At 35.6% G+C, this 27,986-nt stretch overlaps 1 protein-coding gene across 2 annotated transcripts; it reads right to left on the bottom strand.

Annotated features, from left to right (window-relative positions):
• Positions 1-1,809: 1,809 nt before the first annotated feature.
• LOC121422255 lies at positions 1,810-26,873 on the bottom strand. 2 transcript variants are annotated; one of them, XM_041617167.1, is made up of 11 exons: positions 26,618-26,873; positions 25,352-25,592; positions 23,388-23,546; positions 12,691-12,754; positions 11,972-12,055; positions 11,447-11,542; positions 10,988-11,037; positions 8,297-9,897; positions 5,458-5,524; positions 4,456-4,566; positions 1,810-3,991 (listed from the first exon to the last, which is right to left on the bottom strand). In XM_041617167.1, exons 2-11 carry the CDS (start codon positions 25,414-25,416, stop codon positions 3,838-3,840), a joined length of 2,451 nt encoding a protein of 816 aa, XP_041473101.1. In that variant the 5' UTR covers positions 25,417-25,592; positions 26,618-26,873; the 3' UTR covers positions 1,810-3,837. The 2 variants fall into 2 exon arrangements, with proteins under 2 accessions (XP_041473101.1, XP_041473102.1); XM_041617168.1 differs by having other exon boundaries at positions 25,352-25,588.
• Positions 26,874-27,986: the final 1,113 nt, after the last annotated feature.

The following is a 27,986-nucleotide window of genomic DNA, read 5'->3' as shown; positions in this document are numbered from 1 at the left end:
AAAAACGTAAAAAGGGTTCATTATTCCGAACATTTGTGGCGTTATACCGAAGGTTCAATAATGCGAAAACAAAATAAGGTTCGATGTTCCGAAGGTTTAATCCGAAAACGAAATAAGCTTCGTTGTTCCGAAGGTTCGTTAGTCTGAAAATGAAATAAGGTTTGTTAATTATTTCCTTTTCGGACTAACGAACCTTCGGAATTGCAAATCTCATTTCATTTTCGGATTAACGAACCTTCAGAATTACGAACCTCACTTTTTTCGGACTAAAGAACCTTCGAAATTAAAGATAAATTCCAGTTTTGGTAACTATCTCAAAATGACTTTACAGAATCTAATATAATGACCACCCAAGTGTCTGTATGAATAAAAAGTATGTGCCAAAGGATTCTGCGAGAAATTGTGTAATTGCTAAGAAATAAGCAAAATAAGCGCAGATTCGGTCACTTCCGTCGGGTCTTTATTCCAGCAATAATAATACACTGTCCTAAGTGTGCCTATCTGTGTTGGGGATCTTCAGTGTGAACGTTTTTCAGCGTAGATTTCAAGATTTCACAAAGTTCAGTTTATGTAACTGTACCAGATCTAGATCCTCGATGATATACTGACAATTAAGCCTGGTTTTACAGACTTTCTCATGAAATCAGTGTTTCCTGCAACTACTGGCATTTCTCTTTAAGAACCTCATTTCGTTTTCGGACTAACGAACCTTCGGAAATACTGACCTTCGGAATAACAAACCTTTGGAATAACGAAGCTTCGGAATTATGAAAGTATGCGCCAAATGGTAGTATAAGACAAACTAGGATTAGACCATGTGGGATGAGACCAAATGGAAGATGGCCAAAGTAGGAGTTGTGCAAATTTACTACCTCAAATACATGAACTGGTTCATCTCTGAAACCCCTATTTAGATGACGTGTCCTTTGAATCAACAAATCACAAGGGTCCCCAAGAGAAAACCTCATGGTTGGCGACAGATCATAAATCTATTTGTACGATAATCAGAATGCACAGGGGTCAGTATGATCAATTGCTCAGCTTTGTGTTATGGGCTGCAGGTTGCTGTTTCAAATTCGCTGTTATAAGCTAACGAAATGGTAAAGATTGATCAGAAAATAAATTTATCAAGAATTTGATTTTTGTACACTGAAATGGGGCTCGGGCTCGAGTGATTTTTCTCACAATAAGCTGACTTTATTTATCTTGCATATTCAGGAAGTCATCAAAGTGTTTATAATGAAAACTCCTGAAACTACAACCTTTTTCGTAAAATTCATATCACTTACGGAATTCTTCCATGAGGACTCATAAAGGACCACCTTACCCAAAAGACAACTCCTTTTATTCCTTGGTTAATATCTAATTTGTTAATGTAACTTATGCCATGTTTACACTTAATTGGCTTTTTCATAGCATGTAAACGCGATTAACTTGCATCGGCTCGCGGTTCAGAACCAGCAATTTTGCACCACATAGTAGTAGGTTCAGAACCGCGAGCCGATGCAGAATGGGCTTTTTACTATGTGTAAACAGGAAGCCAATTCTGCATCGGCAATTGGTGCGCATTTCATTTACTTTACCATTGTGACATAATTGTAAGCGCACGGATCCAGCGTTATCTTTATTATGACATTGGTGTGCGTATCATTTCAGGTTTTTGCATCGGCTCGCAGGTCTGAACCACGAGCTGTAACAGCGTGTAAACGCAGTGCAAGATAAACCTAAAGCCGATCAAGTGTAAACACGGTATTAATGGATTGTAATTAACCTCACAATAAATAAATACAAAGATGCAAAAGATGCAAGTACAGTAATCATAAAGCACATTTATTGTCACAATTCTTAAATCCCATCACATTTCAAGACACATAATGTGCAATTCTAAATTTATGAATATATATATATTTTGATTGCAATACCATACATACAAATACAATACACAAACACACAAACTATCTTTCTAAAAGATTAAAAAATGCGTCTTTACAGTGAACGATAGCTGTGCATAGCAAAGGATATGGGTGCAAAGCATAACATAGCCAAATCCACTTAAAAAGCAAATTTATTCGAGAAAAAAGAAAAATCAAGCATAAAAGTGAAATTTAATTGCTGGTTCCATTTCTTCAAAAGGCAAATAAATAATATTTCATTAACATAGTCATATAACTCAATTATTCTTCCTTATTTCATATCTAATATGAGACATTAATGAGCAAGATGAGTTTGAAATTTTCATGTCAAACCAGGTTGCGCAGAAAAAGTGGACCAGATTGGTTTGAGATACGACGACGTGCTTATTTGACGCATTTCTTTTGTATTCTTTGTTAAGATTCTCCCGCTGATCCCTGAAATGAGAGTGGATTCAGATATACATGTGAGTTTCTACACAAATCGTTTCTGATATGCCTCAATATTTACTGTTTGTGATCTGCCATGCTTGAACGATTTGCTTAGCTAATAGTTTCAAATTTGAGATAAGATTCAACTCTTGCCACGAGTATCAAATTTATAGTAAAAATATCTTTAATAATTGATTGTGAAATCTATATCTGAAAACAGATTTATTTTTTGTGGGATGCACTGTATAATACTTTAAAGGCATTACAACAAGAGATAATGTTATAAGAGCTAATTAGTAAGCTACTTTTTCCTAAACATTAACTGCTTCAACATATCTGGACTAAAATAGGCTGCATGAGCTGTTGCATGTATATTTACACAAATAAAAAATAACCTTTAGATTCCTTTGCCGTGATGTACATTTCTGCTTTTAATTGATGTTTGGTAGAAAAATAATTGTTTTAAAAAACAATGTCTATTTGTGACACAACATTGGTGAAAGTTGGACTTGATTCAACTTGAATAAATACACAATATTATCAGTCTGTAATACTCAATACATGATTACGTGACTGTGTTGTTTTAAAGTGAAACCTATGCATCTCTATCTTGTTACGTTTCTTGCATTAATAGCTTGAAAATATTAATGAGAACGTGAGACTTTCAGCTTTCAGAACTTGTCTTACACAATTAAACAAACCACAGAACAAGTACCCTTTTCACAAAATACTATGGTTTTAGGTGAAACAAAATTGAGTGATTCTAAACCTGTTGACTATTTCACATGTGAAACTGTTATTGGTCAGACTTGTGCAAGAGGAAGCAGATTCAAAGTTCTAAAATGCTACATTTAAAAGTCAAATGGGACATTTACGGTACAGAAGTCACTAAAATATTTTGTGATGTGATCATAATAATTGTTAACAATTTGACTTCTTTACTCCTCTCTTTAAAACTTTCACTCTTTAACAACAGAATAAAGGCAATGACATAGCATCGTAAAATGTGTTCCATTATCATATTTTTCATCACTAGACAAATAAACACACACACAAAACAAACAAAAATAATATACATATATTCACCTTGTTTTAGATTATAAAGACCTCTTCAGACCGAGTTTGATGACTTAAGTGCCGAAATCATTTCTCCAACGATCTGAATATTCAACATGAAACATAATAACATCTTGTGTTCCACTAACCTTCCATATAATCAAAACTTGCTTTGCCTCTTTGTATCCACAAGGTTTAAAAACTCTTTAATGACATAATGGTTCTACTTTTATTTAAATAGAAAAACCAAGATTATTCTTGTGTCGTTTTTTTCAAGATACATGCACAAATGCAATTAAACATGATTTTGCACGTATGCCTACTAGCATATGCTGAACTAGAAATACAAATATCCTGAATTCCAAGCATCCGTATAAAGAACGAATTTATTTTGAGCGCAAGTGGTTTGCATATCGTCATCATCATCATCAAGTGATGATTAACCAATGGTGATGTCGACAGGGAGTTCGATGTCGTTGAGGGTGTAGAAGTTGATGTCAGCGTTGTCGACAACACCCCATATGAGTGGGACAGGAGCGGCCTTCATCAGGAGATCAAGCTGAGCAGCAAGCTCAGGGACAGGATCTTCCTCACTGTATCCAACAAAGACAAAATCAATATTGTTTCTCAATACATGGATGCACAATTACCACAATCACCAACAACATTATCATTTTCACTAATCATCATTCTAACCCTCAATATCACCTTCACCATCACTACACCTTCCTCATTAAAACTATCACCTCAATCCCTATCCACATCATCACCACCATCATCTATCATCACCATCATCACCACCATTATCATCACCATCATCATCACCATCAACTCCATCATCATTATCACCATTATCATCACCATCATCATTATCATCACCATCATCATCACCATCATCTCCATCATCATTATCACCATCATCATCACCATCGTCATTATCACCATCTTCATCATTATCATCATCATCATCATCATCATTATCATCATCATCATCATCATAATTGATCACCTTCCTCAAAATCACGACCACAATCATCACTTCTCTTTTATACCCTACCTGCAGACCACCACACAAAAGTTAGGCTGACCAGGGTTGGTTTTCTTGTACTTCTTATCCGGCAAGAATACATCAAACACAATCTTGGAGTCCACAATTGGTGGAGAGAATCTGTACACAGAATTTAAAAGGGAAAAAAAATCATTATTTTCTTTGAAGAAAAACAAATCTTTGAAACCAGCTTAATTGTACACAAGAGGAAACTTTTTAAAAAATCAAAGTTTTTAGAAAAATTGAATAAATGATATGAAAGTTATGAGCAAGTAAATGTTGAGATTGGGAATGCTAAAGAGATCCTCTCACTGGCAAAGCAACCGAGACGTGGGATGTCACACTTCAGTAATTTCTCAATTATTTGTTTATAAATTTCACTTAAATTGTTTTTTAAAAAGATCTTTTGGTAGATCAGGAGTTACTTACTTTTTATGAAAGTTTTCACCAAATATGAAGAGTTAGCATTATATGAATTAGCTAAAAAGAGATGTTTGAGTATTTTTATGCCCATCAAAGAAAAGGGAGAGTTATTAAAGTGTGGCATCAAACATCTTGGTCACATTGCTTCATGTAATTGAAGGATCTCCATTTATGTTCTTGCTATACAAATGCTCATAACTTTGTTACTAGTATTGCAGTCCTTATGAAAAATTGTTGATCTTATTCTTTGATTTTTCTGTTTTCTAACAGGCCAACTAGTTCTAAGCGATTCAGCATTCTTTATTAAAATCTATTACATTCATTCAAAATAAACACGCAAACAGATCATTCAGGAATCTGTAACACATTTAGCTTCTTAGCAAATCTTAAGGAAGTTTTATCTGGGGTCTGTAGGAAACACAAAAGTAGCGGTCAATCACAAAACTAGAATAAACAATAAATTTTTCAGTTTCATGTGCACCTTGTTCAGCACATCAATGTTCAGCCCCATAAAAACATGGCATTGAAATCTACATAAAATTGATTGATAATATTTGTGATATAGGACCCTTATTGGTGACCTCTTACCTTTGACCTGAATGTTCACAGGTCAGATTGGCCGCCTGGATGACCTGTAGTTTGTTTAACAAATGACCTGTAATGACAAGATATCAAAATTACTTTCCTTCATTACAGAACATACCATACATACAATGTAAACTAAAACTGATGTGGGAACAGAATTACTTGATTAGTTCTTATTCCTCATACTGACAACAATAACACTTATTTTAGCATTATTGCAACAGTTTATTATTTAAAGGGGATCCAGCCTTGGCCATAAAATGTTGTGCTGGGAAGGAGAAAAATAAATTGAACAGAATGGTGAAAGTTTAAAAGAAATCGGATAAGCAATTAAAGGGGAAGTTCACCCTGAAGAAAAGTTTGTTGTAAAAATAGCAGAAAAAATAATAAAAAATATTGGTGAAGGTTTGAGGAAAATCCGTCAATGATTAAGAAAGTTATTAGAATTCAAAGTTTTGAATTTGTGACGTCATATGCGAGCAGCATTCCTACAAAGCGAATGGTAAAAAATCTATGAAATGTCATTTTCTCAGAAAATTGAAAATTGTTTTTACTGTGCCTTATGTATATCAATAGACAAATCATTTCACACCCGATCATAAATAGAAAACAAAATAAAGTTATCAGGAACCATACAAAATTTGAAATTCATTGATTTTTTACCATTCCCTATGTAGGAATGCTGCTCGTACATGACGTCACAAATCCAAAACTTTGAATTCTGATAACTTTCTTAATCATTGACGGATTTTCCTCAAACCTTCACCAATATTTTTTATTATTTTTTCTGCTATTTTTACAACAAACTTTTCTTTAGGGTGAACTTACCAATTAAAAAGTTATAGCTGCTTTAAAATTGAGATCACTAATAGTAAGTAGATTTCAAATTGGCAACTGGGTAAGTAAATTATGACAAGGGGCAAGGACAACTTTCCCATAGGCCATGTACTTTATTATCAGGGATTTGTGGTTTTCTCCTAAGTACCCTTTCCCCTGGGGCCGTAATCTAAATATAACCCAGGTAGTATATTGTTTAATGTCCTCATGAAAGAAAAACATAGTTTGAAATAAAACTTTTGGGAAAAATGACATTTTAGTCCTTGCCTTACATCACTATGACATCCCATATGCGGCCAATTTGAAGTCTCCATGAGTATAGTGATTACCAATATTTACAACTTTTAAAAATTCATAACTTTCTTGTTGTTTGTCCAATACTGTTCAAACTTTCACCCACCAACTTGTCTGATTTTTCTGTTTCTTATCAAAACAAGTTTTTATTTGGGTTGAATTCCCCTTTAAGATTATTTTTTATGCTGGAATGATTAGAAAGTGATAGAGACTATGTTTCCCAATTTACAGGGAGACTCACTGATTTCAGCACTTCTAATTCTATTGCACTGTTAACATACCAATCGTTAGCAATAATTTTCCTTTCAAAATTCTTAAAATCTATCAGAAGATATCCTTGCAATGAATTCATCACTCATTCTTCTCATGTACAGCATATCCTTTCTTTTTCTCTGAGATATTCAGGGCTATGCAACAAAACTTATTGAGCCAATCCATAAAATGTGATCACTTTGTCTATGAATAGGTTGATGAACTAACAGACAATCATATTCAAGAGGTCAACTTCTCTCACAAAAAAATACATGATTAGCATCAGGAAAGGATATACGCATATTTTTATAATCTATTCAGCCAATGGAAATAAATATCAATATATTTTTCATCTCCCCCTGGGTTAAAAACAAAAGGACATAATTCACTTCAAGACTATTTTGAGATTTTGGTATAAGAAAATCAGAGAACCTGCATATCCTCAAAACCAGGGAGCATAAACCCAATTCATCCTCTTATTGCCTATGAAGCAAAATGACAACTCATCACATCTCCTTAGATGTGCTTAATTGTAGAAAAATCCCTTTCTCAAAATCAATGTTGTAGTAAAGGCCTTCTGTTTGTCAACCATGGTTTTCTTTCAATCTAGAGATCTGATCTACATTGTACATACTGTAAGTGCCTACATGATCTACCATCCACATCATAATGTAGATGAGAGGCTATCTGCCACTATATCATGTGCATATTAATGAGTAGGTACAGATCCAGTGAGGGGAGGGGGGAATCCATCCCCTTTGCTCAAAATCATGCGTTATGCTTCTCTTTTATATTAGAGCTTATGCCCATTTTTTTTTTATTAAATGAAAAATCCTTTTCATTTTTTTGCTTGTCAGATTTGTTTGGAAGAAACTGCATGCTATTCTGGGAAATGTGAAAGAAATTGATGCACTTTCTCAGCCCCCACCTTACATAAATCCTAGACCTGCTCCCGTTGATATGAAGTTTGTAAATTCAATCGGTCTATCGTACAAAGGAGAATGAATGAGGATGCGATGGAATGAATTCACCTGTAAGGAAATCTTGTACTTGTACTAAATTTTAATGATTTGAGAATGTAAGTAAACGTGTAAAGGGGCCTGGTAGCAAAAATGGTGCAGACTTGTAATTTCAGATGCCCTTGTCACATCTAAGCCAGAGGATATATACAGTAGTTATCATAGTTGCTTTGATGCCAAGTCGTAACTACCCTGTTTACAAAACTCAACAGCTGACCAAAATCAATGAATCTAAGTACATGTAAATCATGAGTGGCCGCAAGCTACAATAATTGTGCTTTTCAGAACACAAATGCAAAGTACAAAGAAAAACAATCCCCATCAATTTGATGGCAGTATCTTGTCTACTCTGGTTGACGAGTACAGCATTCAGATTTTATTTGGTATTTATAACTAAAACTGGTTTAGCGATTTGATTTAAAAGCAAATTCCTGACATACCTGTTGATTTTGCATCACATGGTTTCACCAAGGGCTTGACAGTTCCACTCCAGAGATGGCCCACAGGGGAATTGACCAACTCAGTCAAATTTTGCTCCTCCTGGTGTTTCTTCTCCTTATACTCCTTCCAATTGTCAGGTTCCTTGGCAGTGTCACTTGTAGTCTTCGAGTCCTGATTCTTATCCTTCCTGTCACCAATGATCTCAAGAACATCTATGATCTTCTTGGACTTGGCCAGGAGCATCTTGTTGTTGTTGCACAGCTTAGTAAGCTCCAGCTGTTTGTCTTCAACCATTGCTACGTTTTCCATGCAACGGCCGGCAGCAATGCTTGCCGGTACCAGCTCCTTGGATGGGAATGGAAGGTGCGCAGGCTTGATGCTTGAGGCAATGTCTGGTAGTGCAATCTTATCAAAGTTCCAGTGAGGATACTCCAAATAGGCTTGGATGTCCTGGTCATTGATCTCTGGTCCCTTGGGTGCTCCTTGCATCATCGGGACCACCATGTCCAGGAACTCTTCAAGATCTACAGATGTCTCAGAGGCAGTGTCAGAGAGCCCTAGATCGGAGCTAACACTTCTCTCATGGTGCTTGTGCTTTACTTGCTTTAAGCCCTGTTTGAACCGTTTACTTGACAATCTATAATTTTGATCAAGCTTGGCCGACTCCTGGTCAAGGTCACTTCGTGTGTCTTTCCCACTATCATCAAGTGTACAAGCTTTTTTGTCAGAGTGAGGTGGAAGTGGTGGAGTAACATTGAGGTGTGAAGACAATCTGAACTTTCCTTTTCCTTGGCTGCTATCGCTTTCCGTATAACTCATTTTCATCTTTTTATGTTTCTTTGAGCCATCCTCACTGCTTGCAGTCAGCCTTCTCTTATGAAAATCTAAAAGACTGATACTCATGTCCTCAAAACCTGACCCTTTGCCAGTATCTTCTTCAGGAAAAACGGGACCATCAGAATAAACAGAACTGTCATCTGAAGTGTCTTTCAAAGCTTTGGTGATCTTTTCAGGGCTATCAATCGGTTCCATTGGTTCCACAAACTCACAAGTCTTTTCCGCTCTTGCAGTTTCTCCATCTTGCTCTTCAGATTGTTTTAAGTCTCTTGAGACCCCTGAATTTTCCTCATCATCTGCTACCTTGGTGTGCTTTGAACACCTTTCCTGTTCGTTGATATCACTCATATGCTCCAAAGATTTCATTTCATCTAGCCCTTCCTCCTTCTCACAAGTTTTGTACTTTTTCACATTGCTCAATTTTCCAGGTGATTTATGGTTTCTCTGTCTGGCTTTGATGGCTCTTGACATCTCTCCTGCACTTCCTACCTCTGAAGAATCACAGCCAGACTGCTCCCTTCCATTGCTGCTGTTCGTGTTGGCATTGCTGTTGCCTGCTGACATCCTGTTGCGCTTGTACCAGTTCTGGGAGGTTATGGAGCTGAGGCTTCCACCATTGGAGTCGCTATCAGGCCAAATGGAATTCATGGGTTGGTCATCCCCAAGCTGCTGAAACCATCCCTGAACCTTATGGTAGGCCAAGTTCTGGGTGTGGCGGTATTGATGCATCCGAAGCCGATATTCATAGTCTGTGACATCAGACCTTTAAGAGATAAAAAAAAATTCATCATGATCATTAAGGATAACTTTTGTCTAAGAAATAATTGGAATCAACTCTACTTATTTTTCATTGGCACATCATCTTTACAAGAAATATATCAGAAACAATTTTAATCAAAGATAGTTCTAAATAGACCGAATGTTCTCTATTTAAAGGTCAAGTCCACCTCAGAAAAATGTTGATTTGAATCATTAGAGAAAAATCAGACAAGCACAATGCTGAAAATTTCATCAAAATCGGATGTAAAATAAGAAAGTTATGACATTTCAAAGTTTCACTCATTATCAACAAAAGTTATATGAACGAGCTAGTTACATCTAAATGAGAGAGTCGATGATGTCACTCACTCACTATTTCATTTGTTTTTTATTGTTTGAATTATACAATATTTCAATTTTTACGAATTTGACGATTAGGACCTCCTTGCCTGAAGCACAAAATGTTAAAATAATGGAATTCCACGTGTTCAGGGAGGAATGAAACTTCATTTCACATGACAATGACGAGTAAATAAAATTATTTCATATTTTATATAACAAAATACAAAAGAAATAGTGAGTGAGTGATGTCATCAACTCTCTCATTTGGATGTAACTGGCTCGTTCATATAACTATATTGTTGAAAATAAGCGAAACTTTAAAATGCCATAACTTTCTTATTTTACATCCGATTTTGATGAAATTTTCAGTGTTATGCTTGTTGAATCTTTCTCTTTTTATTCAAATCAAGTTTTTGTTGGGGTGGACTTGTCCTTTAAGAAATGGCTCTATTTACACCCAAAGGAAGCCTAATATTAACCAATATCAAATATTCACAATCTTTTGTTATTAAACCTTGGTATTCACAGTCTATCACAAAATCACCAAAAAATGACATTTTCCCAATGGAAAAGGTCTCATGATTTCTCTTTTACCAATACTGACAATGATAGTGTAATTCATATCAGTATATTATCTTTGTTAAATCCAATGATTCAAGTAGTTCTGTCAATTTTAATCCTATTACTGTAAATATGTAAGGAGACAATAGTTTTGTCATGATGAATCCTTCAAGTGAATGATGAATACTCACTCTATGTGCCGTGTAGTGATGTATCCAAGGCGCATCAGATGGCAGTACACCTAAAGAAGACAGTAATATACAGAGTTCAGTGACCCAAATTTCAATATTTTGAAAAAATGAATGTGGAGTTAAATATCTATTTCTTACGCACCCCAAAACCTACTTACAGTTCAAATTCCTTTAAATAGTGTAAAATATATTGTAACAAGTTTACTGGCGTCACCTTGGGCATAGAATTATAATAAAAAAACATATTACATTGCATAGGCTGGAGTGATTTATCTCACCTTGTCTGAACACTAAATAAATTTCTGCAGAGCTTGAGTAACATGTTCTCCTGGCTTAAACAGGGGAAAAATATATTTTGAATGTCAAACTATCTGTAAATACAGTGAATCTTTTCATTTGATTGAATACACATGAATAAAGTAAAAACTAAACACCAATAAGGTAAAAAATTCCACTTACCCTATAATGTTCCTTAGGTATGTAAGTCGGGATCAGCAGATTGTATGCACGCTGGACAGAGAGGGGAGTACCACCATATTTCAACTCCATTGAACCCTGTGATATCGAATGAAAAATCAAATGTTCTAAACTGAAAGTCACTCTTAAAATCTAAATCGAATTTCACACAAGGCATTTTCTTTTGTTTTCATTATATCAGGGAAATTAGAGTTCAAAATAAACTTGGATTTAAATGAGAAGAGCTCTAGGCACATAATATTTTTATCTTCAAATAATGGATTTCATTTTTTTTCACCAAAAATTGGAAAATGTAAAAAATAATAGCACTTCAATAAAATATCTAAATGTATTTATTGTTAATATTTCGCTCGTTTAATTCAGTGATTTTACTGCATTATATTTATGCAAAACAACCATCAGTGGATGGACTACCCCTATATATATATTTTTTTTTACAAATTATAAGAAGCTTGACATACAATGTATCTTTTATGATTGGATATAGCTAAACAAATACTTGCTTACCACTTCAAGAAGAAACAAGCCTTCTTCAGGATAGAGGTACTTCTGACCTTGCAGCATGTAGCCCATGGTGCGCCAAAACTTTCCCTTAAAAATAAGAGATGTTTTGACAGGTTATATTGCACCCTTTCATGAATGTCATCAGAAGTGGTGACACTATCCTGGGGCCCGGTTTCATAAAAGACTTGCAACTGTTTTTATTTGACATAATAGCAACTTCCATGGAAACAGGGCTCAGCAGCCAATCAGAATCAAGGTTACCATGGTATTTTCCATAATGGCAAAGTTACAACAGTTGCAAGTTCTTTTAATATAAAACGAGCCCCTGAGGAATAGTGCTTGTCAGGGGGGGGCTTTTTTCTTTCATTCTCTACAGTTATAATTAATACAAACAATCGATTGCCCAGCACATATAGGCTTTTGCATCATATCAGGTACTCATTTAACATCTGGGTAGAGAGTGGCAAAGGATAGAATGAGGCCTTGCCAAAGGATGCTAGGCTGTAGAGGGTTTGGAATACATGAATCTACTCAATCTACTTAATCACTTAATCAAATAACACATGTTTTTCAAAGCAAAGCTGAATCAGGAATTTGCATTTCTATTTCAAATTGCTTGGTCAAGTCTGATTACATGGGGAAAGTCAGAATCATTACTCGTAGCAGTTCATTTCCACTATCCTTGAGGGTTTGGGGAAATTTTACCAAAAGACAGAACTCACCTTGTGGCTTTTGACAACCACTAGCTCTTTATCGGGCTCCCATTCTCCAACTGATAATGTGCCACTGAAAAAAAATTTACAAGTGATTGGTTATCATTTTAGTATAAACACATTAATTCATACTTTCAATTAAATATATGTTATTGATTTCAACCATTATAGAATACAAGATTACATACAACAATATATTCATACTGTAAAACGAAACAATAATTTGCACCATAAAGCAGTGATCTGCTTTTTACAGGGCTCTGCAACAAAAAAATGAAGAATCAACTTACACTAGTTTAAGAAAAATATTCGCAAAGTGCAATCTGAGCAAATAATTGAAAAGATATCATTCCAGGTTAACTTCCCTTTCTTCCCTTTCTACCTTTTTAAGACTTAAAAAAGAAAATAATGATTTTGTCACTTTGACTTTGTGTTAACTTATTAAGTGTACGTACTATTGTTATTTTTGTTCTTATATTTTTGAAGTATTACCTTCGATATCATCTGTACAATTCAGCACACTTTATGAAATGTTCTTGACACAATTATTAAAAATTGCTATATCAATTGGATTCTTTATGGCTAATTTCTTTGGTCTTGGGCCTTTTTTTATCTTAATAGGTGTACGCTTTTGGTGCACAAAATTATGATGCAAAAATTTAATAGCATCAGATCTTTTAAAGCTGTACTATCATATTTTTGGACTTTCTTTAACTGAGGTCAAGTCCAATCCAGAAAAATGTTGATTTGAATAATTGAGAAATATCAAACAATCATTATGCTGAAAATTTCATCAAAATCGGATGTAAGAATAAGAAAGTTATGACATTTTAAGGTTTTGCTTATTTTTCACAAAACATGACATGCAAATTAGACAGTCGATGGTGTCCATCAGTCCATCACTATTTTTTGTTTGTTTTTTATTGTTTGAATTATACAATATTTCATTTTTTACAGATTTGACAATAAGGACCAACTTAATTCAACGATATCATATACAGTAGTATTATACAATGCTAATTGCACATGTTCAGGGAGGAATTAATCGTTGTTTCACAGGACAACAGGGAGAAAATTTGAATATTTCATAAAAGAAATAGTGAGTGATGCCATCAGTCTCCTCATTTGCAAACTGACAAGGATGTGAATATAACTGTTTTGTGAAATTAAGCGAAACTTAAAATGTCATAACTTTCTTATTTTATATCCGATTTTGATAAAATTTTCAGTGTTATGCTTGGTAGATTTTATGTTTTTATTCGATACAACTTTTTGTTGAGGTGTACTTGTCCTTTAAGAAGGTCCAAAATAAAATCATTTGGTACAGACATGAGAGTAGGACAAAAATCATATTAACTTCTTGTGCCAGATTTGGGTCCATTTTGAAGAAAATGGTCACCTCAAAGAATGAGATTTGGGGATACATGTATTTATGGGTTAATTAGGGGCATAATAATCATTCGTTGCTCAAACTTACATCCGACACTCACTGACACTAAATTGAAGTACATGTACATGAAGTGTGTTTTGTGTATACAGTGCGTTTTGTGTATACAGTGCGTATCAAAAAAAAGTTTACACTTAGAAAATATCCTGTAAAATTATACATTTTTAATATCCTGAAGATTTGTTCACATTTTAAAATTGGTACAGGTCCATTTAAGCAAATGACGATATAACTGTCGAAAAATATTTCCGCTTTAGTGAGCAACACTTTGTTTTGAAAAGTTGAAAAGTGAAAAATCATTTGCGCAGAACTTTGAAATAGGTATGCGAATAAAAGTAGACCCTACTCGTGAAGAACACGTGGATTTTAGCTAGTAAAATTGATTTGACGATATTTTTTACCTTTTTAAACTCGTTTCCTTGCCCAAAACACTTCAAAGAGTGCATTGCGACCCATGCTATCCCCACACACAGAGGCCATAGTGACGATATTTGCCTCACACTGTGCTGTGATTTACATGAAATGGCTTAGGCTTGAGTTTTATTTTGTTAATCATTGTCAAGCTTGTAAAAAGTTTGGAGAAACAAGTATTACATTAAAAATGAAATGTAAACCCACTTTAAATGATAAAAACATATTGAAAAATGCTGGATATGTGTGCTATTAACTTTTGTTCAGATTCAGTTATGTCCTCGAGCAGATCCAGCTGGCACAAAAAGGGTAAAGTTTGTGCTTACTAAGTGTTGAAATTTCAATTTGGCTGACAAATCTGTTACAAAATGCTTGAATGTATCCGTTTTATGTCAATTGACTAAAAGTGCAAGGGAAATGTATGAAAAATGTTTTGCAGGGTAAGTTTGAGTTCGTCCTTTCCCCTTGACATAGCGTGCAAACAAGCATTTCTGCGCAAACAGATTTCTGCAAGCTTTACAAAAATGGACAGTGCTCACTCAAGTGTAACATTCTGTTAAAACTTTTACTTTCATTGGAAAGATGAGACCAGAACTAAAAAATATATGTGAAAGAAATACCCACGTGTTGTATATTTTTAAATTCCCAGGGCTTTCTCAAAGTGTAAACTTTTTTTTGATACGCACTGTATATGTAGGAGAGCAACTTCAACAGTGAGCACCACACTCTCTCCTCCTAGTTCACTCTATGCTTACCATTTTTTTCCTACAATATAGCCATTTAAACTTTTCTAAATCATACAAACATGATTTTAAGAATGTATTTTTTCCTGATGCTACACATGGTTATGTAATTTTTTATTTAGATTGACATTATACTTGGAGAAGCTTCATGCTCTTACTTAATTTGTCTTTCATTTAAACGTATGAATTGTGGTTTGACTTTGAATCTTCAGGGGCTGGTTTCATAAAGAGCTATAACTATTGCAACTTTGCCATGAGGAACTAAATGTACCTTGATAACAGGGCTCACCAGCCAACCACACAATCAAGGTTTCCATGGCAATACACAATAAAGGCAATACGACCATGATTTGTAATAAGTCTTTAAGAACCGGACACCAGACCTACAACCCTGGAATACAATTCATTTTGCCAGGGAATAACCAATCACAAGCTTTAATCAAACCAAAAGTCTATTTTCAGAGCTTCTTTGCATTTTTATAAATCCACCCTTCAATCACTGCCCATCAGAATGCAAAGAAGCTCCTGTATAGCATTGAATATTTCTGTGGAAGGAAATTCCTTGGAGTAACAATGGAAGATGCTTTGACCCATGCTCAACGTCACCATCAACGTCACGACTACAAAAGTAACCTGCATGGTGGACTCACACGCAAGGACATGTGCCTTTCTCTTATCCATTGTCTGTCTCTTTCATGCATAAATCATTGTTTGCATCTGCTTTAATGGCATGCATTCTCATTCTCATATCGTTACCCATTCTGACCCATCGGAAGCAACCACCATTTTTAAAAGAAAGAAGATATCTAGCTACATGTACATGATTACCATATTCCTATAAAATTAGATTTTGCACATGTATACTGCATGACTCCTCCGACAAATTTCAGATTAAATTATGCAGGCCAACGTGTCTACAAGTAAGCAGGCCCTATCCTACTAAAAATTTAAGAGTAGAAGTATTCCATACAGGAATTGAAATTTTTGTAAGGTGTATATTAACATGCTTTCACTACTCAAATTGACAATTACTAATTTTTCACCTTCTTTAATTTTACAAAAAAAGATCAAAATGAAATATTAGATATCAATATTTCATTAAAAAGTTGCCAAATTCATTTTTGAATAGTAGTTTTTTTTTTCATATCAGTGGCAAATTAGAGATCATAATGATTGCTTACATTTGATAGCTTTATTCATGAATGACTTGAATGACTAAATGGCCTAGTTTACATACAGCACTGGAAATGATTGGTAATATTTTATGCATTATTTTTTTTTAATTAGGATTTTTCTAGCATTTGGGATAATTTCTCCAACTACAAGTTGATTTGCGCAAAAAGAGAAAAGTAAACAAAAAAGCAGAGCACTGAAACAAATACTGGTATTATATAAGATATTATGATAAAAAATTATATCATTTCCACTTTCAAAGATCACATCTATCCATAGATCAGATGAGTTTTTCATGAGAGGACATTTAATAGACGTTTTATGAAATATATCATGGACAAAGAGTTTGTACTTTCAGAAGAATGAGATATAATAGGTTTTGGGGTATATTTTTAGTGTACAAAGGGAAGAATTCTACTTCTGTGACATCACAAATCTTGGTTGCATTGCCAATTGGAAGATCTCCATAGCATTCATGATTTTGACATTCAAATGCAGATTATTCTATTATTGTTCTCAAACTTTCATTGACATAAAGTGATTTTATACTTTCATACAAGCTAACATATAATGGTTTCACTCTCCTTTATGGCCTAATTCTTATAATTTGATACAGTAAAAAAAATGATGTAAAATCTTGTGGCCCAAATTCCACAAGGGTGGTTTTTAAAACCATTGGTTGAACCAATGGTTTATGCAGATTTCCTTGATAAATTACACTTTAAAGGCAATATATCACAGCCATATCAAAACATTGAGTCATGGATACACATGTGCCCTGCAGTGTGGAAGAGCCGTGGTGTAGTGGTTCTGACTCTTGCCTTGTAAACAGATGTCATGAGTTCAAATCCCACTGCGGTCTAGCATCCTTTGGCAAGGCGTTAATCCACACTTTGCCACTCTCTACCCAGGTGCTAAATGGGTACCCGGTAGGATGTGAAAGTCATTGTAGCATGTCCACTCTGTGCGCCTCACAGGCGACTGACTGGAATACTCCCCAGGGAATGGAGGATGTGCACACATTGTGTGCAGGAATGTCTGATTGAATCCGATGGCCGGGGTAATATATCTGTAAAGCGCTTAGACACGTCGTTCTGATGTATTAAGCGCTATATAAAAGCGGATTGTTATTATTCATTGGACCTCTACCAATGCAGTGGGTAGGTTCACATTTATCAGAACTGGGAAAGAAGTGTGAACAGGGTAAAGAATTAACTGTTCAGTCAGTTTTTATAAGATTTATATTGTGCCAGATAGTGAGCCAGGAAATATGGTAAATTTCAGTGAATTTCAACATCACTTCCTGTATACAGTGCGTCCCAGAAAAAAAAGGAAACTGGAATTCAGAGTAATTTTTTGTCATTATAATGTGCTTCATGAGATAAGCCCATCTCAATATTCATAATGAACGCATGGCTCAGTTAGAAAAAAGTGCTAGCAAATTTCTTATCAAATTACAATTTTTAGTGATTTTTTTCTGGCTTTTATTGAGCGGGAAAACAAAGTTAACTTAAATATCAATTTTTCATCTTTCATGTGAGACCTTGTGCATAAAATATGGTTGAGATAAAAATTGCATGAAAACATGCTTGATTTCTACCTATTGGACGGATCATTGAAAATATAGCATTAAAAACAAAGCGGCAACTGAATGAGTGTGATTTTGTGGTTGGCTTGAACATGTTTGAATTCTTTCTGTAAAACTTGTACAAAAATGCTTGAAATGATTGTCGAGGCAGGGACAGTGGGGGGGGGGGATTATCCATTTAAAGAAAAACATTCTGAACCACAAATAGCTTTCTCCTCTACACTTGTAAAATGTGATATACCCCTTTTTTCTGCTTCTCCCCGCCCCTTCAAACATGTGAAATGTAGCGACGAATGAAACGACTGAGAGACTATTAAGTCTCTCAGTCGTTTTATTTATTACCAAATGTTGTAACATTGAATTCCCAAAGACCCTGGTCAGCAAAAATAAAGGGCTTTCTTTCCCGGTCTGAACAGCATTCACTGTTAGCCTATTGTCTACTGCTTTGTTGGGATAACAAAATGCTTGTTTTTCAACAATCCATGAATTAGGCAGAAATCGAGCATGTTTTCATGCAACTTTTTCTCAACCAGATGCATCACACATTCATATTTCACGCATAAGGAATCATATGAAAGAGAAAAAGATGGATATTCACAAGTTACCAAAGTCCTGTGGTGTTGCAGTTCTGACTCTCGCCTTGTAATCAGCGGGTCATGTGTTCGGATCCCACCATGGCCTAGCATCCTTTGGCAAGGCTTCTATCCACACTATACCAACCTCACCTAGTGCTAATTGAGTACCGGTAAAAAACAACTGTCATTGTGGTTGGTTTAGAGAGACAGCGCCTAACAGGCTGCGAAAAAAGCTATGAATCAAGGCACCGGGTAATAAGTGCTTTGAGCAGTCGTCTATTGATAAAGCGCAATATACATAGCAATAGCCAATTATCATTATTTCCGAAAAGACAGCAGTACAAGCCACAAAAATTCCATCAAAATCATAGTTTGCTCATAAAATTTGGTAGCACCACTTTCCATTGTTCTAACTTAGTCATGCATGCATTATGAACCTTGGGATAGGTCTCAAATAAAATCTTTCCACTCATGAATTTCACGAAGCAAATTTATGATCATGGTCTAGGAAAAAAAATACACTGAATCACGGTTTCCTTTTTTTCTGGGACGCACTGTACATCTTACTACAAGCTAGTCAAGCAGAATACATGTCATTTAGAACCGCATTATGATTAAGTCACTGTTACAAGAAATGTTGCCATCATTACTTGCAATGTACTAACTAATTCAATTATGAGTTTGCTGTTATACGGTAGAAGCAGCTAATTGACCAGAAATTAAACTGAATGCACGTGTAATTTCCCTTCAACTAGGCATGATCTGTACTTTTAATGTAGCGACATGTAATAAACTTTAGTCACACATGGACCCTATTACATATCAATAACAAATAGGGCTTTGGATTACGACCGTAGACATTCTGTTCTTTCCTTCTGAATAAGGAATGTCAATGAAAACCTAAAATAAGAACAAAAAAAGTTAGAGAAAAATCAGACAAATAATGAGAAAGTTATGAGCATTTGAATATTGCAATCACTAATGCTATGAAGATCCTCCAATTGGCAATGCAACAAGGATGTGTGATGTCACATGTGAACAACTTTTCCTTTAATGGACTATAAAATACCCCCACAATGTTTCTTTTAGTTTTTTCTTATGGTGATACAAATTCTTTATCCATGCTGTATTCTTTAAAAAATCTGTATTACATGCCCTCCTATAGAAAGAACACATGATCTACTGATAGATGTGATAAAAGAGGCAGTTTAAGTGAAATATATAACAAAGTAATGGGGAGAGTTGTTCAAAAGTGACATCACACATCTTTATCGCATTGCCAATGCGAGCATCTCCATAGCATTAGTGATTGCAATCTTCAAAAGCTCATTACTTTTTCATTATTTGTCCGATTTTTTTCAACCTTTCGTTGGTCTGTTTCTTTGATTTTCCTGTGTTCAGACAAGCTTTCTTGTTCCAAAGGTTTCATTCTCCTTTAATTAAATGGAGGATCTCTGATAAAGTGACCAAGACCACTGACTGACACAGTGACACTGACACCTGTTGTTGTTACTGAACTTACATTACATTGTAGGACCACGTTGTTCTTTCAGAAGTCTTTTAACACTCTTCCAGAGATCTTTCATACTTTTGATGATCTCCATGCATGTCTAGCATAATTTGTCTTTCAATTCCTCAGGAGTCTATCAGTGAATAGATCATGGAAAGACAACCTTTGAAAATTCACTTAGACTGGGAGTCTATTGAAAGACCACCAAAAGACCATTTTCTTGTGCGACTGGCCGACTGCTAAAAGAATCATTCTAGGTGGTTTCAAACTGCCTCGATCATAAGAATCCCCGTTAAATTACAAGAACTTTTTATGGCTAAAAAATACCCATTAATTATCCCTGCATTCACACCACCCTGAAACATACCCTCGTTCGGGATAAGTTCCTGAATGGTCTGATAAGCAAGCGAGGCGAGATTCAAAATCACTAGGCTAGCCCAGCAGCCACCCACGGCGCCCGTGCCCAACGACACGCTGGGCTAACAGTTCCCGTAAATTGCTTTCACATTGCCAAAATACCTGCGACCTTGGAAAAATCCCCGCAAAAGTTCTTGTAATTTTGCAAAGTACCTACTATCTAATGGGTATTTTCTTTTGAGGAAATTACGCATAGTTTGCTTTCACATTACCAAAATACTGGTATTTTCTGATTGGGGTAAATTTCCCGATCAGAGAATACCTGGAACTGACGGACTTCGAGGCGGTCTGAAACCACCTTTTGTCTTTTGATTCCTTTCAAGAGTTTTGGAGACCATGCAGACCACTGAGATATCAGTCAGTATAGTGCAACTCCTCAGGGATCATGGTGTAGAGTGTTCTGAATAGACCATCTGAAGATCAAGCAAGTTTCATTGTCTTTCAGCAATTTTGCTCTCAGTGGAATAGGGGTGAGGAATACTTTCATTTCAATAATAATAATAATAAACAGTTCTTGTATAGCGCATATCACAATTATGAATAATGTCTCTATACGCTTCCAAAGGACTTGGATATTATTACCCCAGCTGTAGCTTGGCAGCCGTAATTACTAAGATAACAGCGCACACGCATTTCAAGGAATAAATTTCGGCCAGGTACCCAATCACCTCACCTGGGTTGAGTGCAGCACAATGTGGATAAATTTTTTGCCAAAGGAAATTACTCCATGGCTGGGATTCGAACCCATGACCTTCTGTTTCAAAGTCCGGAGACTAATCAACTGGGCCACAATGCTCCACTTTACTACAAATAAGGTATGGCTAAGGGCAATTCCATGAAAATTGACACCCAAGGGTGAAAAAATAAATTGTTATTGTGATTTTTGGTGCAAAAACACAGTACAGTTGTGTTAATCTCCCACCTGTAAAAGGCACTAATAAGCACACATTGCCATATGTGTGCACCCAACAAAAAGGTATTTTTATGAGATTCAGTTACAATTGAAATATCATTTGATTTTAGTGTTTAATACACTATTGCATCAGTCAAACTATGCTCAAAGAATACACATTACTGCATGCTCATCAATGAGACTACATGTACATGGAAATGTCAAGTGCTTTTGACATTTACATGAGAAATATATTGGTTATGATGGCTTTATTATATATCAGTGGAAAGGTAATGATGTGGGGATTATCATTTGTTCATTCAAAAATAACGAAAGTAATACACAAGGTGGAAATTGCCAATTAAAAAGCGCTAAAATGCCTCTCCGAAATATGCCTCGCATCAGTCTCTGAATTGACTCGAATTTTGATGACGTGCATGAGTGTACGAGAGACGGGATTGGCTCTCCCACGTCAAGCTCCACTTGCATACAAAACCTGTTGCGAATTATATCTCATTATTTTGAGAAAACTCGGGGGAATTATTTTTCTATGTAAAAATATACCTGGTACTATTTTTTAAATTACAATAAAAACCTTTTTTGAAGCAAAAAATTGAGGTAAATCAAAATTAGATATAAAAGATCATCTGCCTAGCTCGCATGCGATTGTAAACAAACTATCACAAACACAGGGCTAGCTTGCTCGCCTTGCTGATTGTTTACAATATTGTTTACAGTCGCATGCGAGCTTTGCGGATGATCTTTTATATCTAATGTTAATTTACCTCATTTTTTGCTTCAAAAATGGTTCTATCGTAATTTAAATAATAGTACCAGGTATTACTATATTTTCATATAGAAAAATAATTCCCTGAGTTTCGTAATCTTGTCAAAATTTTTCTAACGTACAGAACGAGTGACAATCTATCCCAGCCATGTGAAGTTCATTGTCGGTCCATATCGTCTGCTGCTATTGGTTGAGTTGATTTGCCTCCAGGTTCGGATATATTCACTTGTTTGTAGGTACAGTTATATCATTGTTTCCCTTCTCATTATTTGTTGATAGAGGGGAGAGACTCTCTGTCTGGATGTGGTCATGCTGGAATTCATTTTTCATGGATTTGACCAGTGGTGCAGCTCGCAGCTGCATGAGTTGGTAGCGAATCAGCATGCAAGTTGAAATGTCTGTCTCATCATCACCGGCGTAATTCCCCTAATTTACCTCCATCCACGTCACTTTGTTGTTCTTGAGCTACAAACTTCATCATCATTCTCTTCATCTTCAAAACCATCAATTTGAAAATCCAAATCTAGATCTAGACTTTATCTGGGGACTAGCAAATGCAATACACAAGGTGAACACCCCTCTCTTTGACAATTAATTTTCATGTGCATAGATTGTAACTCTCATCTGAGGCCAGTAACATAAAAGCATAATGAAAGCATGGAAAACCAGGGTTCCACAACTATGGAAAGCCAGCAATGTCAACATCTAAGCTGCATGTTTGTTTAAAATATTTTCTCAGAGCCCTCAAGTCTCACGCATTATGCGTGAGACTCAAGCATTTTGGACTCTTGTTCATCCCCTCAAATCTCTGTCTCACGCAACTACCACAGCCTATCCCCATATACATTGTACACAATGTCTGTGATCTCACTCAGATTCACAGAAAATCTCACGCATAGCTGGTCTTTGAACTTGGCATCTCTGTTTTCTAGATATGCTGTATTTACAGACACTCATTGTTTTCTTGAACATTCTCCTCATTGTTTTAAAGGACATTCTGCAAATTAACTGTACTGTAGAACAAATTATATTGATGGATTTCCATTTACAGCTGAGGTTGATTGGATCCATTACACCCCTTTGTAAGATGGAACCTAGCAGGACTATGTGAAATCAGGCACTAAGATTTACGTTCAAGGTAGATGGGCTGTTGTGATACTTACAGTCTGGATACTCTTTGATTCCCGAGTAGCTCATGTCTTTGATCTCTCCTTCTCTCGATCTGTTGCTCTTGTTTGGTGCTTCCGTCCGGATGGCCTTCTTTAGGTCCTCTGTAAGGTATCGTCGTCTGACTGTGGTTGTGCTCAATCAGATCCTTCGCGCTATATTAGACACAACAAGAGACTGCATTAGAATCACAGGTGTACATTGTACAGTATATAAGGGTCTCATTTTGCAGATCTGCCAATCTTAATTGTGAAAAAAATCCTCTTTATATTTATTTTTATCCTATTTTCAAGCCTAAAATCACAAAACAAAGTGGTTCAAGAACCATGTCTCGCCCGATATTGCGATCAATAAAATATGCGATATGATCTTTGACCTTATCCTCATGAACACATGTGTGGTATTACCCAATGGTTATTTTTAACAAGTGTAAACACAGTTGATGCAGAAATAAAGAAATGAGAGCAATTTGAACAAAAACTTGACCTTTTGACCACTAGATGACCTTTGAACCCATCACACTCATGGACACACATGCGGTATTACCCAATGATCATATGTACAAAGTGTTAACAAAATTGATGCAGGAATAAAGAAATGAGAGCAATTTGAACAAAAACTTAACCTTTTGTCCCATCACTCTCTTTGACACACAGGTGATATTACCCAAGGATCATATGAACCAAGTGTCTACATAATTGATGGAGAAATAAAGAAAAAAGAGCAAGCTGAATAAAAATTCAAATAGCATTAATCATTTGACCTTTTGATCCCTCTATGACCTTTGACCCCATAATCCTCATGAACACACATGTGGTATTACCTTGGGATCATATAGCATGCACCAAGTGTCAATATAATTGATGCAGAAATAAAGAAATGAGAGCATGTTGAACAAAAACTTTAACATTTTTGTAACAGACATGACCTTATATCATTTAACCTTTTGACCCCTAGATGACCTATGACCCCATTATCGTCATGGACAAACGTGGTATTACCCAAGGATCATATATACAAAGTATGAACTTAATTGATGAAGAAATAAAGAAGTGAAAGCAAGTTGAACAAAAAAACATACCAAGAATCATCATTATCACAAGTTTCAATTATCCTATTTCTAGGGTGGGAATCGAATTACATGTACAAGTCACTTTCCCATTCTCAATTGCACACGGTTGAATTTTTCCTATTCCAGATCAAGAGAAGATTAAAAACGTAAATTTTTCAAATAAAGAGCTTAGTGAACTAGATCCCCTCCCCCATTCTTTCCATCCTTTTTCTCAACTTAATTTGTTGAATTCATTTTCCAAGAAAAAACCTTGACCTACATGTAAGGAGACAAGCTGGACCTTGAGAGATAATGGGGGAAATATTAAATTTCATGAGTAAAAACATAAGGAAAGTTGTACATGTACTACTAAACCTCTCAGTTTTCAAGTGAAGCAACATTGCCAATCGGGAATTGTTATTCAAATTGAGATTTTTTAAACTATTGTATCTGTCAAGTTTTGTAAATCATTTTGATTGAACTTTTTTATACTGCTTCCCTCTATTCTTAATGACTATTCATACTTGACTTATTGGAAAAAGTGAAAATTACTATAAAAAACATTCTTTTGAATTTTATGTAAATAGTACACTAGAGTCTCTTTATCTGCCTTCTTAAAAAATAGGGTTTTCTCTGTTTAAAAAATTCAAACTGTGTTTTCCACAAAGTATGACAAGCAAAAAGCAATTTCTGTTGTAAAAAAAAATAATAATTTTACACTAAACACGTTAAACAGATTGGATTAAAGAGTTATGCTGATGGTCTGTTTCATTTCATTTTGCTTTGTTTATAAATATCTATCTGCATTGTGTTGATTTTTCCCCCCTAACTTGTGTTTTTCGTGAACTTCTTTCTTTGACTTTTATGGACAATTTCTGTATTGACAAACTGATGACTTTAGTGCCTTACCTCAAAACAAAGTCCTTGATATCAACTTCTCCTAAAGAAGCACCCATGGTAAATTCAGACTCCATTACTCCTGCACGTTTGACCCCTTTTAGGGGATTTGGGCAGTATCCTGTAATATGAAAGAGGTCCTTGTACTTCTTTAGAGCAAACCCCGACTTCAGTTTTGCCTCCTTTTATAAAACTCAGCTGCAGCATTCAAGTCATCATCAAAGTTCTATCAATTCCTTTCTGCTCTTTCTAGCTAGAAAAGTATGAGAATTACAAAAAATAATAGTGGGTTAGTAAATTGGCACTACCTGCTATACAAAATTGGAGATAGAGATATTGGAGGGCACCTGGGATAATATGGCACCTAGACAAGACCACTAACAATTGAAAATTTAATACAGTTTCATTTCTAACTCCCCTTGAATGGGATTTAAAATGATGAATACCAGTTAGTGGTTGTTGTGTGCCAATTTATATTATAATCTAATATAAGCTACATTCAGCAAAGTAACAGTAACAGTGATATAAATTAAGGAACTGAGAATTTTAGAGTAGAATATATTAGTTAGAAGTGCCTTAGAGTTCCTTTAAATGGGTCCATGGAAGTGCATCCACGGATAACGAGGCCCAGGGGAAGATAATTCCAATTCAATTCTCAAATAAAAAAACATGAAAAGAAAAACACCAGAGAACAAATGCCTGGCTTAAGCCTTGAGGCTGTACCCCCAATGTCTGATTTCATTTGAGTGAATGTGTTTAGGTGATAATAGAGGACTTATCTTAGGCCTATATTTTACTTTTAATTATACCAGTCAAGCTCATCGCGGATAGCTAACGTAAACATCACTCATGTCACTCCAGAGTCCCAGCTCACAACAGTCAACACAAGCCACAATCCCTTTTCAGGCATCACAGTCACACAGCTCAACCTCAGCCTAAAGTAAAATGAGGGCCAGCAAGTCTAAGTTCAAGCTAAATGTTAAACACTGCTCAAATAAGGTGTGAAAGCAAAGTACACAAGCTCTCAAGTATCTATAATGAAGGAATCGTGATTTCCCCCATTCACTTGTGTGCGTAAGAAATTCCACATGCTGACATGGTAATGGTCGTTTTTGTGTGTAGACTGGGTTGGCGTACACGACACAGTGAACTCTAGTTGAGAATTCTAACTTTGTTACAGATTTACGCAAAACAAAGTAACGCACAAAAATACTGCATTTCGGATAGATCAAGAAAAGGGTATAATATACGGATTTTCGAAACATAAAGTAAACTTACCATGAATCCTGTGAATTTTGGACTTTTTAAATAATTTTTCGGCCAGGTATACTCCGTATTGCATTCACGATGAGCTACGCTGCCGTACCCTCGCGCTCTCTTGAGCCCGGCCCGGCTGCACCCCGGCTAGCTTCGGCGTCAGCGCCGCTCACATCGCCATCTACTCGGCAGATGGATATACGGTATGCAGATCGACGTCACGGGTTGTCGTCACACGGCAGTACACGTGCATTTGGACCTTGTATACATAAACACGAAAGAAAGCAAGCTACCAATGTCTCTATATTGCGCAATAATTGGGGCGGTTGGGGGAGGGGCATCATGCTAGGAAACCGATATGTTCAAAATGCTAACTTTTCAAAGGGATCGTTAATAGGGTCGGTGCAGATAGATGCAAGATGATGTAGTTAAATTAGAGAAAAAGGTTGCTCTAGCTAGAAAAGAATAGAGGTCAAGAGGCATGGCCGGTCACTTTGGTCTTTGTAAAAAGATGTAGGCCTACTATTTTACAAAAACGGTCATCCTTAGATTTTTTTCCCTCCCAATACTAGAGAAAAATATATACATATAAACAAAAAGGCACAATGATCTATAAATTTATGAAGATGAAATACATGTAACTGGTTTTTATCATGTAAGGGGGGGGGGTCCAGAACCTTGACAGCATTAATAAGGGTCTCAATTTATATGAAATGTTTATTATTAATAATAAGCGTCATTCTAGTCATGAATGATATGAAAGGGTAATTTTTCATTATATATAAAATGGTGGTTCCTAAAAACAAGAGTGCCGCTTATAACGCAAAGCCGCGTACGTGCACTAGCAACCCTTAGCTTGTTACAGAGCTCAAATTGGTCTTTTAATATGTTCTTCATCCGCTCTATAATGCACTTTTAATGCATTCTCTTTCTCAGAATACTAGCTTTAAATCTAAAATTTCAATCATTTTGTGAAATGATTTTCGACGATACGAATCAGTGACGCAGCAGGGTCAAGTGAGTAGAAATTGATTTATTTCTCGTCAGTGTCGTATTTTACTAAATGAGAATGTTTTCTCCACTCCCCATAAATGTAAACACATCGCATTCTAAATTTGTCAGAAATTAGAATTTTTGGATCGATTTCAATTTGTTGCTTATAATCTCACCTGATGACAGTTTTTGTTATCGTATCGTGTTTATTTTGGGAGGGGGGGGTGTCCGTAATTTTATTTACAATCCCCCTTGCCCAGCCTCTGGGATATAATTTGCTTCACATTTGATGAAAGAAAATGCACCGAGGTTAACAGAATGCAAGTCCTCTTAATTATTTGGTAATTAATACATGTAGTTGGTGTCCTCCCCCTTTTGGAATTGAAAAATATGAAAT

The sequence above is a fragment of the Lytechinus variegatus genome, chromosome 10 (assembly GCF_018143015.1).
Source record: "Lytechinus variegatus isolate NC3 chromosome 10, Lvar_3.0, whole genome shotgun sequence".
Lineage (NCBI taxonomy): Eukaryota > Metazoa > Echinodermata > Echinoidea > Temnopleuroida > Toxopneustidae > Lytechinus > Lytechinus variegatus.
This window is presented reverse-complemented; position numbering and strand designations above follow the sequence as displayed.

Bases quoted from the DNA above. Each gene is read 5' to 3' on its own strand.
- LOC121422255 (XM_041617167.1), bottom strand. From the start codon at position 25,416: ATGGAGTCTGAATTTACCATGGGTGCTTCTTTAGGAGAAGTTGATATC. The intron at 11,038-11,446 runs GTAAGTGGAATT...TGTCTTCTTTAG, and splicing joins TACCTAAGGAACATTATAGG to GTGTACTGCCATCTGATGCG. The intron at 9,898-10,987 runs GTGAGTATTCAT...TATCTCTTAAAG, and splicing joins ATCACTACACGGCACATAGA to GTCTGATGTCACAGACTATG.